The sequence below is a fragment of the Giraffa tippelskirchi genome, chromosome 12 (genome assembly GCF_054371585.1).
Source record: "Giraffa tippelskirchi isolate mGirTip1 chromosome 12, T2T-mGirTip1v1.2.pri, whole genome shotgun sequence".
NCBI lineage: Eukaryota > Metazoa > Chordata > Mammalia > Artiodactyla > Giraffidae > Giraffa > Giraffa tippelskirchi.
Window position 1 is genome coordinate 71,164,649 of NC_137286.1, and position 18,724 is coordinate 71,183,372.

At 54.0% G+C, this 18,724-nt stretch overlaps 2 protein-coding genes and 1 long non-coding RNA gene across 3 annotated transcripts in view; 1 reads left to right on the forward strand and 2 right to left on the reverse strand.

Annotated features, from left to right (window-relative positions):
• Window positions 1-18,724, forward strand: part of LOC145529707 (uncharacterized) — a 1,704,434-nt gene that overhangs the window by 722,459 nt on the left and 963,251 nt on the right. Inside the window, exons 93-94 of the long non-coding RNA XR_014071296.1 lie at window positions 3,611-3,722; window positions 11,254-11,365. This is a non-coding gene — a long non-coding RNA (uncharacterized LOC145529707). The remainder of the gene's footprint in view (window positions 1-3,610; window positions 3,723-11,253; window positions 11,366-18,724) is intronic.
• On the reverse strand, window positions 5,763-7,570 carry LOC145529620 (uncharacterized). The gene is made up of 3 exons (XM_081550213.1): window positions 7,378-7,570; window positions 6,666-6,978; window positions 5,763-6,415 (listed from the first exon to the last, which is right to left on the reverse strand). Exons 1-3 carry the CDS (start codon window positions 7,510-7,512, stop codon window positions 5,787-5,789), a joined length of 1,077 nt encoding a protein of 358 aa, XP_081406339.1. The 5' UTR covers window positions 7,513-7,570; the 3' UTR covers window positions 5,763-5,786.
• On the reverse strand, window positions 13,406-18,467 carry LOC145529499 (uncharacterized). Its single transcript, XM_081550073.1, has 3 exons — window positions 15,021-18,467; window positions 14,309-14,621; window positions 13,406-14,058 (listed from the first exon to the last, which is right to left on the reverse strand). Exons 1-3 carry the CDS (start codon window positions 15,255-15,257, stop codon window positions 13,430-13,432), a joined length of 1,179 nt encoding a protein of 392 aa, XP_081406199.1. The 5' UTR covers window positions 15,258-18,467; the 3' UTR covers window positions 13,406-13,429.

The window sequence follows — 18,724 nt, forward strand, 5'->3', positions numbered from 1 at the left end:
CCCAAAACTTCCCAAGGGAATCTCTGGGTTTCTGACTGCTCGACCACCCCCCTTAGGCCATGTGCAGGCACATTGACAGCCACACAGCCCAGCCCACAGCCCTGGGGAGGCCTGGGTGCAGCCAGGGCCTGAGCTCCGAGGACCCCGCTGCTCTCAGACCAGGCTCCTTCTTCTCATAAGTGGTGTGGCCCTGGACAAGCATATGCCCCTCAGGGTTTCCCCAGTCTCTCCATCTGCAGAGTGGGGGTCATTCTCCCATCTGTTTCCTAGGTCTGTCGGCCTACGAGCAGCTCCATGCCTCTCCACCTGGGGCCGATATCACGTGGAGCTTGTGTGCTGAGACTTCAGAAAGAAAGACTCCATCCAGGGCTGACACAGCACAGAATGGGGCAGAACGAGGCCTGGATGCACCGTGGTACCCAGGAAAAGGCACTGCCCCTCCTGACTGTTTTGAGACCCCACATCCAAGTTGGAGGCCCGAAAGGAAGACTCGAAGGTCTCCCTCTCTTATAGAAAAGAGTAGCCAACTTTCTGGTCCTCTGTTTCCATTGAGATTCTGTTCAAGTGTCCCAGCTCGGCTTCTGCGGGTGGCTGAGCTTCTAATGGCTCCCTGCGTTCTTGTCTTTTCCTCTCCAAACCTTCCGTCCTTTTCCCCCTTCTGGGGTGGATGGGCGCTGTCATTGCTTCTACCTTCGAGACAGATTGATGAAAAGTCTGGACCATCGACTCCTTTCCTCTCTTTGGTTCCGTGTCTCTCTCTGGCTGTGTCCCTCTCTTTTCCTTTCTCGATTCAGTCTGTGTCTTCCTCTTTCTCTCTCGTGTGTGGATGGATGGATGCTAGGAATGCACATGTATATGATTAGATGAGGGTTATGTTTTAGGGATGGGTTAGAGGGAGAGAAAGGCTTTAGGTCGGAGTTGGTCATGGGGGAAGGGTCAAGGGTGGTGGTGGTGTTTCTTGGAATCTGAGTGCTGTGCATTCTTCGTCTCTTTCCATATGAACCCCTTCTCAGATACACCACTTGCAAGGAGTCTCTCATGTTCCGTTTCCTATCTTTTGCATCTGTGAATGCTTAGCTTCTCTGTTGTGAAGAGGTTCCATTGGATGGAAACCCATTGGTGTACTTCGTTTCCCTCTTTCCCTTACTTGAAGAGACCCATTTCTACCTCCGCCCAGCAAATGGCAAGGAGACTCTGATGTTAAGGAGCCTTTGACCTACGCTTCTTTCTAGCTATCTCATGACATCAGTCTTTAGGGTGAGGTTTTTCCCCGATATTGAGGTGGTGTGAGATCAAAACCAATAGCGTTCTTCAGATGTAGCTGTCTGGTTTTCCCATGGCCATTTATTGAAGAGGCTTTCTTGTTCCCATTTGGATATTCTCCCCTTCTGTGTCAGAGATGAGTTGACCATGGATGCCGGGGTTTGTTTCTGGACCCTCAACTTTATTCCATCGATCTGGATCTGTGTGTGTTGTTGTATTCCCAATAGCATACTGTCCTGCTGCTGCCGCTGCGGCTAAGTCACTTCAGTCGTGTCTGACTCTGCGCGATCCCATGGCCTGCAGCCTACCAGGCTCCTCCGTCCAGGGCATTTTCCAGGCAAGAGTACTGGCGTGGGTCGCCATCGCCTTCTCCGATACGCTCCTGAGGATCCTAGTTTGGTCGTCTAATTTCCTTTCACACAACCTTGGATGTCCGTATCGGGGCTTTTTCGTCGGATTGTATTGACAATTTAGGCTCTTTTCTGTTTCCGTAACCCCTTTTGCAGTTCTTTGTTCGGTGCGACAATGCATTGGCATTTTGGGAGGAATAGCATCCAAGCTGTGGATTGCCTTGTGGGGCTGTGACATCATTTTCCCAATAGGAATTCTTTCAAGCCCTGAGCACAGCTTCTCTTTCCAGTGATTGGTGTGGGCTTGATCTTCCTTCTTCCATCTCTCGCCGTTTTGTGAGAACAGGTCCTTCCTTCCCTTCTGGGTTAGATGGACTCGTGGGTATCACTTCAGTGCATGGCATTGTCAGTGGGGGTGATAATTCCCTTCTCATTGGAAGACTTTGCTGTGAGTATTAGAAATGCAAGTGATTTCTCTTCCCCTTCCTCCCTGTCCATCTCTCAGAGCCACCGGGAAACAGAGGCCTCATCCAGGGTCACACAGGCCTGAGGGAGTGCAACTAGACTGTTGTTTCTTCAGGCCCTCCGTGCTGGACATCATCCGGGATACTCTGTGTGTGTCTTCCTCAGTCTGGTGTCCCTTCAGACCTTTCCCTAGTTTTCACAGGCTTGTTGTGTTGGTGTTCTTTGTCTGTTTGGAGACACATCCTTGAGAAGCTTTGTGTTTCCACTCATTCGTCTCGCGATGTATGACCTGTCTTTTGCTTTTGTAATGAGGTCTTTCCCACAGTAGATATCTTTGATTTTGCAAAGTCCACTGTATTCTCTGGGTTGTTTTGTGGACTGCCTTTTAGTTTTGTGTGTGAAGACTCAAAGCACGTGTCCGGTTTCTGCTCATTGTTCTTCTAGATTTGTGACAAGTTTTCATGGAAACTTTGTCTAGGGATAACTGGAAGTGAACTCGGTGTAAGGTGTCAAGTCTCCATCTCCATTCATGTCATGCCCTGCAGTTTCCAATTCCCTGTTCCTGAGTGGTTTTGGAGACCTTGTGGGAAGTTTGGTTGCATGGGAGTTTGCATTTCCACCTTGAGTAGATTCCCACTGTTCTGCCCTCAGGGACACTGTCAAGGGGGAGTGAGGAGCAGCCTGCACTTCCAGCAGTGACCACACGGTGGGGCGAGTGCTGCTCTCCCCTCTGGGAGCCCCAGGCCACAGGCATCCCAGTGAGGAGCCAGCTCTGTGCTCGGCTGAAAGGAGTTAGACTCTCAGGAGCCTCTGAGCCCTTGCCTTTGGATCACCCAGGGTGGGCATTTACTGTGACAGAAAAAAATTGCCCTGAATTCCATGGACGGAAGAGCCTGGCTGTGTAGAGTTCGTGAGTTGCCGTGAATCAGACACAACTGAGGACACAAAAACTCAATAGACTAAAACACTTTTGGGGGGTGGGGGGAGTGAAAGGGGGTGATGTGGGGTTTTTTTGTCGTATATAATAGCCAAGGGAAATCTAGTTTAAACCTAAATTCACATAGATGGGAAAGGTATAGCTCTCCGTCACCCTATTAAAAAAAAAAAAAAAACTACTTAACTTTTCTGAAAGTTTATTTAGTAGCTTCCTTGAGCAGTTCATTGTGAAGCATTTTTTTTTTTTTCTGTGACATCGGCCTCATTAAAAAGTACGGTTTGCCTTTACTGGATAATTTTGTTCATTGGTTTGTTAGGGAATCTTGGTAATATTTGAGTTTCCTGGGGAGCATGGTCACATGACCTGGCCCTGGCCAATCGGTGCGTTCCACCTCCCTGGCCACTGTGATTGGCTCCGGACTGGGGCAGTGCCCAATCGGGGCCCAGGGCCGGGCCTCACGTTGGAAGCCAGGGGAAGACGAGCTCTCGTCCTGCTGGGGTAGGGGAAGGGGTGGGGCCGGGGGAGGTCAGGCTCCAGCAGTGGGAGGGGCTTGAGGTCCGCCTGCGGCAGTTGGTGACCTTCCTGCTCCCCTCAGGGCAGAGCCGCCGGCCTGAGAATGAGGGCGCTGCTGAGCCCAGGGGCTGGGATGGCCCGTTGCTGCTGTGGTCCCAGAGCTCCACCCGAGACCTGACGGAGGCCGTCTGCCCGTGAGTCCTCTCCCGCTTGTTTGTCAGCTTGTTTGAACCATGCTGGGTTTTCTGCCCAGCCGGCTAAGGGGAGTCCCTGGAAATGCAAGGGTGTGGGTTTTGGCAGACTTCAGGGAAGACATGCCAGATGAGCCTGGGAGACTCCAGCTTAATCTGGATTCAGGAGATATCTCTTCGGGCCAGCTAGTAATTGTAGGATAAGCCTAATGAGTCTTCACAGGATGAAGAGAGTAACGTGCCAAGGTAGCAATCGATGTCCTCATTCGAGAGGATGATGAAGCTGGTGCTCAGAGAAGGGGGGAACTTGGCCACAGCAAGGAGGTGTGCACCCAGACGGAACCCCCAGATCCGGCCATTTGAGCTCAGGGAGGCCACTGGTGTGGCTTGTCCCTGTGGCAGGGGCCGAGGCACGCAGCCCACCCTGATTCCTGCGGGGGCCTGACTTGGGAAGTGCCATCTGGTAGCTTTGAGACTCACCAAACCAAATTGCACTGGAGAGAGGAAGGACACCTTCCTTCATCCACCCCCCACCCCCGCCGGATTCCCACATACCCTGACCCCTTTCTCTGGATTTCGGAGCCATTTCCAGAGTCCCGCTCATATGACCTCATTCGAAGTGCACTGTGGACGAGCTGCCATCTGCAGCTGCTACCACAGCAGCCAAGGGCTTTAGCTCCCGAGTACCTCCCTTCCTTTGGAACTTGGGGGCCCTCTACTCCCCACTTGCACACCACAGACCTTTGCTGAGGATTGTGGGGACCCTCACTCAGTTTGCAGCACGTTGTAGCCATCCCTGTCCTCTCAATACCTCCCTTGCAACTCAGCTTGTGAGCTCCTTTGGAGCAGCGTGGCCCACCTGGCTGCAACGGCAGAGACACAGCTGACAGTGAAACAAAAGCTTCGATCTGACAGCCGGAAAGCTCTGTCAAAAGGGACCTCCCTCTTCACACCGTAGAGGCTGTAGGAGCCGCCAGGGTTTGGGAACCAGTGCTGGGGCCAAAATGACTCCACAGCTGTCTTCCTTCCTGGGGAGGGTTCTGGCTCGAGTGGGAATGGCTCAAGTCTCCTAAGGTTCTGAAAGCCCACTGTGTGCAGATTCACGGTACACAGAGAGGAGAAGGTGGAGTCCTGCCCTGGAGGTGGTCACAGCTCACGGATGAGCCAGGCAGGCAGGCAGGCAGGCAGGGCATGAGAACACCTGAGCTGCCTTCATGAGTGAGTGGTGTGGGGGCAGAGGAAGAGAAGCCGGTCTGCTCCCTCATGTGGTGCCCAGGGCAGGTTGTCCCCAGAGGAAACCCTTACGACGGTGAGGACTCTCACTGCTGTTACCCAAGGGGTTCCGTCGGTGCGTGTCTTCCCCGGAGCGGTCAGGCCGTCTCTAAAGTACACTGGCCATGGGCATTGCCTCTCCTTGGAACTTCCCATGTGTTTCTCTTTTGTATGGAACAGTGATTTTTCTAGAGGGGTTCTGGGCCACAAGGTTGTTGGGTCATTTGCTAGCCTTCTGTCGTGAAGAACGCTTTCCTGGGCGTTGGGGTGGTTTGTTGTTCCAGCTCCCTTTCTTGGCTTCTTTTGGGAGCTGGTGCAACAAGAGGAGCTCAGCCTCTGCCTTCTGGCTGAGATGTCACCCTTCAAACAGCAATGCCTGCCTGGAGATAATGATGGCATTTGCCAAAAGGGCTTCGTTTGGCACATGATATCTTGAAAGGACGTACACCGTCCTTTCAGCTATCAAAGGCTAGTTCAAATGACATAAAAATGAGAACTCTCCAATGGAGTCTTACAGTAGGTGGAGAGTCCGAAAAAAACTCCTTCAGTCATTTCACTGAGAGTCATTGATTGGGGACACCAAGAATATAGGAAGGAATGCAGAAAGAAAAGATGAAATTGTGGTCAGGATCGGGGGGAGGGATGAACAGGGCCTGCTTGCCTTGAACCCAGGCTTTGTTGGCGGGTGGGGCATAAAGATCGAACGGGTCTGAAACTACAGAGTGGTGATGGTAACACAGTATCACCAGAGTTACACAACAGTGTCCCAAATTGCAACAATGATGAAAAAGTTTACTAATCCCAACTTAACCAACAAAAATAGACGAAACCATACAAAAAGTAAAACATCACCAGAAAGGTAGAAACAAACCAAATGCAAAGCAGCTCAGGGGAAAGGAACTCCATGTCCCCTGGGGGCAGACCGAGTTGCCGGCGTCCACGGTGAGCAGACAGGGATGGAGGCGGCAGAGCCGACCGCTCCCCTGGACATGGTGTTTCCGGCAAGGGCTCTGGGTCTCTGTCCAGAGCGGGGGCTCGTTCTTCCTGCAGGGGCGGGTGAGTCATCGTCGGCGTCTGGGTGTTGCGCGGGAGCCAGGGCAGGCTCTCCCTGCTGAGGCGGTGACTCCTCCTCTGCCTCGGGTTCTCCTGCCAAAGCCCGAGCAGGTACAGGTGCACGTGGAGGTGGAGGTTCTGGCTGAGGGGGTGGGACATCAGTGCCTGGGGCTGGGGGTCCTGCAGGCACGGAAATCCGATCTGCCCAGTGTGCTGGCCAGTACCCAGCTGGCCTGGTGTCTCTGCGAGGGCAAGGCTCGGTTCTCCATCTGCCCTCGGTGGATCCCTGGGTCCTGCACCTGGAGCCACCACCTCTGTAGGCACAGGTCTGGGAAGTGGAGCCTGGTTCCAGTTGGAGGCCAGTGCTAGAGCTGGGGGAGAAGCAAAGTTTGCCCACAGACCAGCCTTGGCATGTGCGTATCCCGGGACAGAAAGCTTCCAAGAGATTCCGAAAGAATACCCAGGGTTGGATGTCTTTTGGGACTGAAGTGTGCAAGATGGGGGTGGGGGTGTGAGGCCAGCGCTTGCTGCAGGCCCAGCAGCATCTTTCGGGGACTCGTCCCTGTGTAGCTCAGCACCCCCTCCCCACACACTCCCGTGCACCAGCCCCAGCGTCCTTACCTCTGTGCTCTGGCGTGCTGGGCTCCAGGTCCTCCTGCTGCCTCAGAGGCCGGGGTTCTCGGGACTCTGGGTCGGAGCCGGGTGTGCTGAGCTCCGTGGCAGCCTCAGACTGGGCCGCCGGGTGTATCCTGGGCGGTGTCTCGGCAGCAGGCCTTCCCCGCCTCCGCTTCGCCCCCGGTGGGGCTGATGCCTCCGTGGGCACGCTCACCTGGAGCCTGCACTGGGCCTCACGGGCGGGGGGTTGGTGCTCCGACCCCTCCCTCCGGGAGGTGGACGGGGTGTCCCCGTCCTCGGCCTCATCACGTGGGAAGCTCTGCAACGACAGTGACCGTCAGCCAGCCGTGCTGGGAGTTTTCCGAGCTGGGCCTGGCCAGTGGAGCCGCTGCTTCTGCCTGCTCGAACTTCTCTTCCCAGAAGGGTCAGAGACGTGTGTCTGCTCAGATCCCCACCCGGGAGGAAAGAGACCCACCTGAGGGTGTGAGGTCAGCCTGGGCGGCCGGCCCTGCCCGCACTGTTCCCATCCCAGCCAGCCTGATCTCCCCTGGGGTGTGGACACAACTTGTCCGCAGGCTTCTGACCCCACATCCGCCTGGACTTCCTTGAGGGAGACACACCCCGAGAAACCCGCATCCACACACACAGGCAAAGGACCCGGTGTTTCCGGGTGGCATGGGAGAGGTGGCCTGGCCCGGCCTGGGGCTCCCCGTGTTACCTTTCTGTTTCTCCGGGCAGAGGGCCAGAGGCCTCTCGGGGGTGCCCTGAGCCAACGTCGACAGGGTGCCCACGCACACTGCCTGTGAGCTCTCCTGAGGCCCCGGCCTCTGGGCAGGGGCAAACAGCAGAACATCCTGGCAGCAAGAGATCTGGCTGGGGGCTCCTCTCCGCTCTGGAGGCCTGGATACCCGGGTTGCGGGTTCTGTTGGGTTCTGTTGCCGGCAGGTGACATCATTTCCTGGGGTTCGTGCTGAGGTCCCTTCCCCAAAACTTCCCAAGGGAATCTCTGGGTTTCTGACTGCTCGACCACCCCCCTTAGGCCATGTGCAGGCACATTGACAGCCACACAGCCCAGCCCACAGCCCTGGGGAGGCCTGGGTGCAGCCAGGGCCTGAGCTCCGAGGACCCCGCTGCTCTCAGACCAGGCTCCTTCTTCTCATAAGTGGTGTGGCCCTGGACAAGCATATGCCCCTCAGGGTTTCCCCAGTCTCTCCATCTGCAGAGTGGGGGTCATTCTCCCATCTGTTTCCTAGGTCTGTCGGCCTACGAGCAGCTCCATGCCTCTCCACCTGGGGCCGATATCACGTGGAGCTTGTGTGCTGAGACTTCAGAAAGAAAGACTCCATCCAGGGCTGACACAGCACAGAATGGGGCAGAACGAGGCCTGGATGCACCGTGGTACCCAGGAAAAGGCACTGCCCCTCCTGACTGTTTTGAGACCCCACATCCAAGTTGGAGGCCCGAAAGGAAGACTCGAAGGTCTCCCTCTCTTATAGAAAAGAGTAGCCAACTTTCTGGTCCTCTGTTTCCATTGAGATTCTGTTCAAGTGTCCCAGCTCGGCTTCTGCGGGTGGCTGAGCTTCTAATGGCTCCCTGCGTTCTTGTCTTTTCCTCTCCAAACCTTCCGTCCTTTTCCCCCTTCTGGGGTGGATGGGCGCTGTCATTGCTTCTACCTTCGAGACAGATTGATGAAAAGTCTGGACCATCGACTCCTTTCCTCTCTTTGGTTCCGTGTCTCTCTCTGGCTGTGTCCCTCTCTTTTCCTTTCTCGATTCAGTCTGTGTCTTCCTCTTTCTCTCTCGTGTGTGGATGGATGGATGCTAGGAATGCACATGTATATGATTAGATGAGGGTTATGTTTTAGGGATGGGTTAGAGGGAGAGAAAGGCTTTAGGTCGGAGTTGGTCATGGGGGAAGGGTCAAGGGTGGTGGTGGTGTTTCTTGGAATCTGAGTGCTGTGCATTCTTCGTCTCTTTCCATATGAACCCCTTCTCAGATACACCACTTGCAAGGAGTCTCTCATGTTCCGTTTCCTATCTTTTGCATCTGTGAATGCTTAGCTTCTCTGTTGTGAAGAGGTTCCATTGGATGGAAACCCATTGGTGTACTTCGTTTCCCTCTTTCCCTTACTTGAAGAGACCCATTTCTACCTCCGCCCAGCAAATGGCAAGGAGACTCTGATGTTAAGGAGCCTTTGACCTACGCTTCTTTCTAGCTATCTCATGACATCAGTCTTTAGGGTGAGGTTTTTCCCCGATATTGAGGTGGTGTGAGATCAAAACCAATAGCGTTCTTCAGATGTAGCTGTCTGGTTTTCCCATGGCCATTTATTGAAGAGGCTTTCTTGTTCCCATTTGGATATTCTCCCCTTCTGTGTCAGAGATGAGTTGACCATGGATGCCGGGGTTTGTTTCTGGACCCTCAACTTTATTCCATCGATCTGGATCTGTGTGTGTTGTTGTATTCCCAATAGCATACTGTCCTGCTGCTGCCGCTGCGGCTAAGTCACTTCAGTCGTGTCTGACTCTGCGCGACCCCATGGCCTGCAGCCTACCAGGCTCCTCCGTCCAGGGCATTTTCCAGGCAAGAGTACTGGCGTGGGTCGCCATCGCCTTCTCCGATACGCTCCTGAGGATCCTAGTTTGGTCGTCTAATTTCCTTTCACACAACCTTGGATGTCCGTATCGGGGCTTTTTCGTCGGATTGTATTGACAATTTAGGCTCTTTTCTGTTTCCGTAACCCCTTTTGCAGTTCTTTGTTCGGTGCGACAATGCATTGGCATTTTGGGAGGAATAGCATCCAAGCTGTGGATTGCCTTGTGGGGCTGTGACATCATTTTCCCAATAGGAATTCTTTCAAGCCCTGAGCACAGCTTCTCTTTCCAGTGATTGGTGTGGGCTTGATCTTCCTTCTTCCATCTCTCGCCGTTTTGTGAGAACAGGTCCTTCCTTCCCTTCTGGGTTAGATGGACTCGTGGGTATCACTTCAGTGCATGGCATTGTCAGTGGGGGTGATAATTCCCTTCTCATTGGAAGACTTTACTGTGAGTATTAGAAATGCAAGTGATTTCTCTTCCCCTTCCTCCCTGTCCATCTCTCAGAGCCACCGGGAAACAGAGGCCTCATCCAGGGTCACACAGGCCTGAGGGAGTGCAACTAGACTGTTGTTTCTTCAGGCCCTCCGTGCTGGACATCATCCGGGATACTCTGTGTGTGTCTTCCTCAGTCTGGTGTCCCTTCAGACCTTTCCCTAGTTTTCACAGGCTTGTTGTGTTGGTGTTCTTTGTCTGTTTGGAGACACATCCTTGAGAAGCTTTGTGTTTCCACTCATTCGTCTCGCGATGTATGACCTGTCTTTTGCTTTTGTAATGAGGTCTTTCCCACAGTAGATATCTTTGATTTTGCAAAGTCCACTGTATTCTCTGGGTTGTTTTGTGGACTGCCTTTTAGTTTTGTGTGTGAAGACTCAAAGCACGTGTCCGGTTTCTGCTCATTGTTCTTCTAGATTTGTGACAAGTTTTCATGGAAACTTTGTCTAGGGATAACTGGAAGTGAACTCGGTGTAAGGTGTCAAGTCTCCATCTCCATTCATGTCATGCCCTGCAGTTTCCAATTCCCTGTTCCTGAGTGGTTTTGGAGACCTTGTGGGAAGTTTGGTTGCATGGGAGTTTGCATTTCCACCTTGAGTAGATTCCCACTGTTCTGCCCTCAGGGACACTGTCAAGGGGGAGTGAGGAGCAGCCTGCACTTCCAGCAGTGACCACACGGTGGGGCGAGTGCTGCTCTCCCCTCTGGGAGCCCCAGGCCACAGGCATCCCAGTGAGGAGCCAGCTCTGTGCTCGGCTGAAAGGAGTTAGACTCTCAGGAGCCTCTGAGCCCTTGCCTTTGGATCACCCAGGGTGGGCATTTACTGTGACAGAAAAAAATTGCCCTGAATTCCATGGACGGAAGAGCCTGGCTGTGTAGAGTTCGTGAGTTGCCGTGAATCAGACACAACTGAGGACACAAAAACTCAATAGACTAAAACACTTTTGGGGGGTGGGGGGAGTGAAAGGGGGTGATGTGGGGTTTTTTTGTCGTATATAATAGCCAAGGGAAATCTAGTTTAAACCTAAATTCACATAGATGGGAAAGGTATAGCTCTCCGTCACCCTATTAAAAAAAAAAAAAAAACTACTTAACTTTTCTGAAAGTTTATTTAGTAGCTTCCTTGAGCAGTTCATTGTGAAGCATTTTTTTTTTTTTTCTGTGACATCGGCCTCATTAAAAAGTACGGTTTGCCTTTACTGGATAATTTTGTTCATTGGTTTGTTAGGGAATCTTGGTAATATTTGAGTTTCCTGGGGAGCATGGTCACATGACCTGGCCCTGGCCAATCGGTGCGTTCCACCTCCCTGGCCACTGTGATTGGCTCCGGACTGGGGCAGTGCCCAATCGGGGCCCAGGGCCGGGCCTCACGTTGGAAGCCAGGGGAAGACGAGCTCTCGTCCTGCTGGGGTAGGGGAAGGGGTGGGGCCGGGGGAGGTCAGGCTCCAGCAGTGGGAGGGGCTTGAGGTCCGCCTGCGGCAGTTGGTGACCTTCCTGCTCCCCTCAGGGCAGAGCCGCCGGCCTGAGAATGAGGGCGCTGCTGAGCCCAGGGGCTGGGATGGCCCGTTGCTGCTGTGGTCCCAGAGCTCCACCCGAGACCTGACGGAGGCCGTCTGCCCGTGAGTCCTCTCCCGCTTGTTTGTCAGCTTGTTTGAACCATGCTGGGTTTTCTGCCCAGCCGGCTAAGGGGAGTCCCTGGAAATGCAAGGGTGTGGGTTTTGGCAGACTTCAGGGAAGACATGCCAGATGAGCCTGGGAGACTCCAGCTTAATCTGGATTCAGGAGATATCTCTTCGGGCCAGCTAGTAATTGTAGGATAAGCCTAATGAGTCTTCACAGGATGAAGAGAGTAACGTGCCAAGGTAGCAATCGATGTCCTCATTCGAGAGGATGATGAAGCTGGTGCTCAGAGAAGGGGGGAACTTGGCCACAGCAAGGAGGTGTGCACCCAGACGGAACCCCCAGATCCGGCCATTTGAGCTCAGGGAGGCCACTGGTGTGGCTTGTCCCTGTGGCAGGGGCCGAGGCACGCAGCCCACCCTGATTCCTGCGGGGGCCTGACTTGGGAAGTGCCATCTGGTAGCTTTGAGACTCACCAAACCAAATTGCACTGGAGAGAGGAAGGACACCTTCCTTCATCCACCCCCCACCCCCGCCGGATTCCCACATACCCTGACCCCTTTCTCTGGATTTCGGAGCCATTTCCAGAGTCCCGCTCATATGACCTCATTCGAAGTGCACTGTGGACGAGCTGCCATCTGCAGCTGCTACCACAGCAGCCAAGGGCTTTATCTCCCGAGTACCTCCCTTCCTTTGGAACTTGGGGGCCCTCTACTCCCCACTTGCACACCACAGACCTTTGCTGAGGATTGTGGGGACCCTCACTCAGTTTGCAGCACGTTGTAGCCATCCCTGTCCTCTCAATACCTCCCTTGCAACTCAGCTTGTGAGCTCCTTTGGAGCAGCGTGGCCCACCTGGCTGCAACGGCAGAGACACAGCTGACAGTGAAACAAAAGCTGCGATCTGACAGCCGGAAAGCTCTGTCAAAAGGGACCTCCCTCTTCACACCGTAGAGGCTGTAGGAGCCGCCAGGGTTTGGGAACCAGTGCTGGGGCCAAAATGACTCCACAGCTGTCTTCCTTCCTGGGGAGGGTTCTGGCTCGAGTGGGAATGGCTCAAGTCTCCTAAGGTTCTGAAAGCCCACTGTGTGCAGATTCACGGTACACAGAGAGGAGAAGGTGGAGTCCTGCCCTGGAGGTGGTCACAGCTCACGGATGAGCCAGGCAGGCAGGCAGGCAGGCAGGGCATGAGAACACCTGAGCTGCCTTCATGAGTGAGTGGTGTGGGGGCAGAGGAAGAGAAGCCGGTCTGCTCCCTCATGTGGTGCCCAGGGCAGGTTGTCCCCAGAGGAAACCCTTACGACGGTGAGGACTCTCACTGCTGTTACCCAAGGGGTTCCGTCGGTGCGTGTCTTCCCCGGAGCGGTCAGGCCGTCTCTAAAGTACACTGGCCATGGGCATTGCCTCTCCTTGGAACTTCCCATGTGTTTCTCTTTTGTATGGAACAGTGATTTTTCTAGAGGGGTTCTGGGCCACAAGGTTGTTGGGTCATTTGCTAGCCTTCTGTCGTGAAGAACGCTTTCCTGGGCGTTGGGGTGGTTTGTTGTTCCAGCTCCCTTTCTTGGCTTCTTTTGGGAGCTGGTGCAACAAGAGGAGCTCAGCCTCTGCCTTCTGGCTGAGATGTCACCCTTCAAACAGCAATGCCTGCCTGGAGATAATGATGGCATTTGCCAAAAGGGCTTCGTTTGGCACATGATATCTTGAAAGGACGTACACCGTCCTTTCAGCTATCAAAGGCTAGTTCAAATGACATAAAAATGAGAACTCTCCAATGGAGTCTTACAGTAGGTGGAGAGTCCGAAAAAAACTCCTTCAGTCATTTCACTGAGAGTCATTGATTGGGGACACCAAGAATATAGGAAGGAATGCAGAAAGAAAAGATGAAATTGTGGTCAGGATCGGGGGGAGGGATGAACAGGGCCTGCTTGCCTTGAACCCAGGCTTTGTTGGCGGGTGGGGCATAAAGATCGAACGGGTCTGAAACTACAGAGTGGTGATGGTAACACAGTATCACCAGAGTTACACAACAGTGTCCCAAATTGCAACAATGATGAAAAAGTTTACTAATCCCAACTTAACCAACAAAAATAGACGAAACCATACAAAAAGTAAAACATCACCAGAAAGGTAGAAACAAACCAAATGCAAAGCAGCTCAGGGGAAAGGAACTCCATGTCCCCTGGGGGCAGACCGAGTTGCCGGCGTCCACGGTGAGCAGACAGGGATGGAGGCGGCAGAGCCGACCGCTCCCCTGGACATGGTGTTTCCGGCAAGGGCTCTGGGTCTCTGTCCAGAGCGGGGGCTCGTTCTTCCTGCAGGGGCGGGTGAGTCATCGTCGGCGTCTGGGTGTTGCGCGGGAGCCAGGGCAGGCTCTCCCTGCTGAGGCGGTGACTCCTCCTCTGCCTCGGGTTCTCCTGCCAAAGCCCGAGCAGGTACAGGTGCACGTGGAGGTGGAGGTTCTGGCTGAGGGGGTGGGACATCAGTGCCTGGGGCTGGGGGTCCTGCAGGCACGGAAATCCGATCTGCCCGGTGTGCTGGCCAGTACCCAGCTGGCCTGGTGTCTCTGCGAGGGCAAGGCTCGGTTCTCCATCTGCCCTCGGTGGATCCCTGGGTCCTGCACCTGGAGCCACCACCTCTGTAGGCACAGGTCTGGGAAGTGGAGCCTGGTTCCAGTTGGAGGCCAGTGCTAGAGCTGGGGGAGAAGCAAAGTTTGCCCACAGACCAGCCTTGGCATGTGCGTATCCCGGGACAGAAAGCTTCCAAGAGATTCCGAAAGAATACCCAGGGTTGGATGTCTTTTGGGACTGAAGTGTGCAAGATGGGGGTGGGGGTGTGAGGCCAGCGCTTGCTGCAGGCCCAGCAGCATCTTTCGGGGACTCGTCCCTGTGTATCTCAGCACCCCCTCCCCACACACTCCCGTGCACCAGCCCCAGCGTCCTTACCTCTGTGCTCTGGCGTGCTGGGCTCCAGGTCCTCCTGCTGCCTCAGAGGCCGGGGTTCTCGGGACTCTGGGTCGGAGCCGGGTGTGCTGAGCTCCGTGGCAGCCTCAGACTGGGCCGCCGGGTGTATCCTGGGCGGTGTCTCGGCAGCAGGCCTTCCCCGCCTCCGCTTCGCCCCCGGTGGGGCTGATGCCTCCGTGGGCACGCTCACCTGGAGCCTGCACTGGGCCTCACGGGCGGGGGGTTGGTGCTCCGACCCCTCCCTCCGGGAGGTGGACGGGGTGTCCCCGTCCTCGGCCTCATCACGTGGGAAGCTCTGCAACGACAGTGACCGTCAGCCAGCCGTGCTGGGAGTTTTCCGAGCTGGGCCTGGCCAGTGGAGCCGCTGCTTCTGCCTGCTCGAACTTCTCTTCCCAGAAGGGTCAGAGACGTGTGTCTGCTCAGATCCCCACCCGGGAGGAAAGAGACCCACCTGAGGGTGTGAGGTCAGCCTGGGCGGCCGGCCCTGCCCGCACTGTTCCCATCCCAGCCAGCCTGATCTCCCCTGGGGTGTGGACACAACTTGTCCGCAGGCTTCTGACCCCACATCCGCCTGGACTTCCTTGAGGGAGACACACCCCGAGAAACCCGCATCCACACACACAGGCAAAGGACCCGGTGTTTCCGGGTGGCATGGGAGAGGTGGCCTGGCCCGGCCTGGGGCTCCCCGTGTTACCTTTCTGTTTCTCCGGGCAGAGGGCCAGAGGCCTCTCGGGGGTGCCCTGAGCCAACGTCGACAGGGTGCCCACGCACACTGCCTGTGAGCTCTCCTGAGGCCCCGGCCTCTGGGCAGGGGCAAACAGCAGAACATCCTGGCAGCAAGAGATCTGGCTGGGGGCTCCTCTCCGCTCTGGAGGCCTGGATACCCGGGTTGCGGGTTCTGTTGGGTTCTGTTGCCGGCAGGTGACATCATTTCCTGGGGTTCGTGCTGAGGTCCCTTCCCCAAAACTTCCCAAGGGAATCTCTGGGTTTCTGACTGCTCGACCACCCCCCTTAGGCCATGTGCAGGCACATTGACAGCCACACAGCCCAGCCCACAGCCCTGGGGAGGCCTGGGTGCAGCCAGGGCCTGAGCTCCGAGGACCCCGCTGCTCTCAGACCAGGCTCCTTCTTCTCATAAGTGGTGTGGCCCTGGACAAGCATATGCCCCTCAGGGTTTCCCCAGTCTCTCCATCTGCAGAGTGGGGGTCATTCTCCCATCTGTTTCCTAGGTCTGTCGGCCTACGAGCAGCTCCATGCCTCTCCACCTGGGGCCGATATCACGTGGAGCTTGTGTGCTGAGACTTCAGAAAGAAAGACTCCATCCAGGGCTGACACAGCACAGAATGGGGCAGAACGAGGCCTGGATGCACCGTGGTACCCAGGAAAAGGCACTGCCCCTCCTGACTGTTTTGAGACCCCACATCCAAGTTGGAGGCCCGAAAGGAAGACTCGAAGGTCTCCCTCTCTTATAGAAAAGAGTAGCCAACTTTCTGGTCCTCTGTTTCCATTGAGATTCTGTTCAAGTGTCCCAGCTCGGCTTCTGCGGGTGGCTGAGCTTCTAATGGCTCCCTGCGTTCTTGTCTTTTCCTCTCCAAACCTTCCGTCCTTTTCCCCCTTCTGGGGTGGATGGGCGCTGTCATTGCTTCTACCTTCGAGACAGATTGATGAAAAGTCTGGACCATCGACTCCTTTCCTCTCTTTGGTTCCGTGTCTCTCTCTGGCTGTGTCCCTCTCTTTTCCTTTCTCGATTCAGTCTGTGTCTTCCTCTTTCTCTCTCGTGTGTGGATGGATGGATGCTAGGAATGCACATGTATATGATTAGATGAGGGTTATGTTTTAGGGATGGGTTAGAGGGAGAGAAAGGCTTTAGGTCGGAGTTGGTCATGGGGGAAGGGTCAAGGGTGGTGGTGGTGTTTCTTGGAATCTGAGTGCTGTGCATTCTTCGTCTCTTTCCATATGAACCCCTTCTCAGATACACCACTTGCAAGGAGTCTCTCATGTTCCGTTTCCTATCTTTTGCATCTGTGAATGCTTAGCTTCTCTGTTGTGAAGAGGTTCCATTGGATGGAAACCCATTGGTGTACTTCGTTTCCCTCTTTCCCTTACTTGAAGAGACCCATTTCTACCTCCGCCCAGCAAATGGCAAGGAGACTCTGATGTTAAGGAGCCTTTGACCTACGCTTCTTTCTAGCTATCTCATGACATCAGTCTTTAGGGTGAGGTTTTTCCCCGATATTGAGGTGGTGTGAGATCAAAACCAATAGCGTTCTTCAGATGTAGCTGTCTGGTTTTCCCATGGCCATTTATTGAAGAGGCTTTCTTGTTCCCATTTGGATATTCTCCCCTTCTGTGTCAGAGATGAGTTGACCATGGATGCCGGGGTTTGTTTCTGGACCCTCAACTTTATTCCATCGATCTGGATCTGTGTGTGTTGTTGTATTCCCAATAGCATACTGTCCTGCTGCTGCCGCTGCGGCTAAGTCACTTCAGTCGTGTCTGACTCTGCGCGACCCCATGGCCTGCAGCCTACCAGGCTCCTCCGTCCAGGGCATTTTCCAGGCAAGAGTACTGGCGTGGGTCGCCATCGCCTTCTCCGATACGCTCCTGAGGATCCTAGTTTGGTCGTCTAATTTCCTTTCACACAACCTTGGATGTCCGTATCGGGGCTTTTTCGTCGGATTGTATTGACAATTTAGGCTCTTTTCTGTTTCCGTAACCCCTTTTGCAGTTCTTTGTTCGGTGCGACAATGCATTGGCATTTTGGGAGGAATAGCATCCAAGCTGTGGATTGCCTTGTGGGGCTGTGACATCATTTTCCCAATAGGAATTCTTTCAAGCCCTGAGCACAGCTTCTCTTTCCAGTGATTGGTGTGGGCTTGATCTTCCTTCTTCCATCTCTCGCCGTTTTGTGAGAACAGGTCCTTCCTTCCCTTCTGGGTTAGATGGACTCGTGGGTATCACTTCAGTGCATGGCATTGTCAGTGGGGGTGATAATTCCCTTCTCATTGGAAGACTTTGCTGTGAGTATTAGAAATGCAAGTGATTTCTCTTCCCCTTCCTCCCTGTCCATCTCTCAGAGCCACCGGGAAACAGAGGCCTCATCCAGGGTCACACAGGCCTGAGGGAGTGCAACTAGACTGTTGTTTCTTCAGGCCCTCCGTGCTGGACATCATCCGGGATACTCTGTGTGTGTCTTCCTCAGTCTGGTGTCCCTTCAGACCTTTCCCTAGTTTTCACAGGCTTGTTGTGTTGGTGTTCTTTGTCTGTTTGGAGACACATCCTTGAGAAGCTTTGTGTTTCCACTCATTCGTCTCGCGATGTATGACCTGTCTTTTGCTTTTGTAATGAGGTCTTTCCCACAGTAGATATCTTTGATTTTGCAAAGTCCACTGTATTCTCTGGGTTGTTTTGTGGACTGCCTTTTAGTTTTGTGTGTGAAGACTCAAAGCACGTGTCCGGTTTCTGCTCATTGTTCTTCTAGATTTGTGACAAGTTTTCATGGAAACTTTGTCTAGGGATAACTGGAAGTGAACTCGGTGTAAGGTGTCAAGTCTCCATCTCCATTCATGTCATGCCCTGCAGTTTCCAATTCCCTGTTCCTGAGTGGTTTTGGAGACCTTGTGGGAAGTTTGGTTGCATGGGAGTTTGCATTTCCACCTTGAGTAGATTCCCACTGTTCTGCCCTCAGGGACACTGTCAAGGGGGAGTGAGGAGCAGCCTGCACTTCCAGCAGTGACCACACGGTGGGGCGAGTGCTGCTCTCCCCTCTGGGAGCCCCAGGCCACAGGCATCCCAGTGAGGAGCCAGCTCTGTGCTCGGCTGAAAGGAGTTAGACTCTCAGGAGCCTCTGAGCCCTTGCCTTTGGATCACCCAGGGTGGGCATTTACTGTGACAGAAAAAAATTGCCCTGAATTCCATGGACGGAAGAGCCTGGCTGTGTAGAGTTCGTGAGTTGCCGTGAATCAGACACAACTGAGGACACAAAAACTCAATAGACTAAAACACTTTTGGGGGGTGGGGGGAGTGAAAGGGGGTGATGTGGGGTTTTTTTGTCGTATATAATAGCCAAGGGAAATCTAGTTTAAACCTAAATTCACATAGATGGGAAAGGTATAGCTCTCCGTCACCCTATTAAAAAAAAAAAAAACTACTTAACTTTTCTGAAAGTTTATTTAGTAGCTTCTTTGAGCAGTTCATTGTGAAGCATTTTTTTTTTTTTGTGACATCGGCCTCATTAAAAAGTACGGTTTGCCTTTACTGGATAATTTTGTTCATTGGTTTGTTAGGGAATCTTGGTAATATTTGAGTTTCCTGGGGAGCATGGGCACATGACCTGGCCCTGGCCAATCGGTGCGTTCCACCTCCCTGGCCACTGTGATTGGCTCCGGACTGGGGCAG

Coding starts and splice junctions, on each gene's coding strand:
- LOC145529499 (XM_081550073.1), bottom strand. CDS start 15,257: ATGATGTCACCTGCCGGCAACAGAACCCAACAGAACCCGCAACCCGGG. Junction 14,622..15,020: donor CTGCCCGGAGAAACAGAAAG/GTAACACGGGGA, acceptor CTGTCGTTGCAG/AGCTTCCCACGTGATGAGGC. Junction 14,059..14,308: donor CAGCACGCCAGAGCACAGAG/GTAAGGACGCTG, acceptor CTTCTCCCCCAG/CTCTAGCACTGGCCTCCAAC.
- LOC145529620 (XM_081550213.1), bottom strand. CDS start 7,512: ATGTTCTGCTGTTTGCCCCTGCCCAGAGGCCGGGGCCTCAGGAGAGCT. Junction 6,979..7,377: donor CTGCCCGGAGAAACAGAAAG/GTAACACGGGGA, acceptor CTGTCGTTGCAG/AGCTTCCCACGTGATGAGGC. Junction 6,416..6,665: donor CAGCACGCCAGAGCACAGAG/GTAAGGACGCTG, acceptor CTTCTCCCCCAG/CTCTAGCACTGGCCTCCAAC.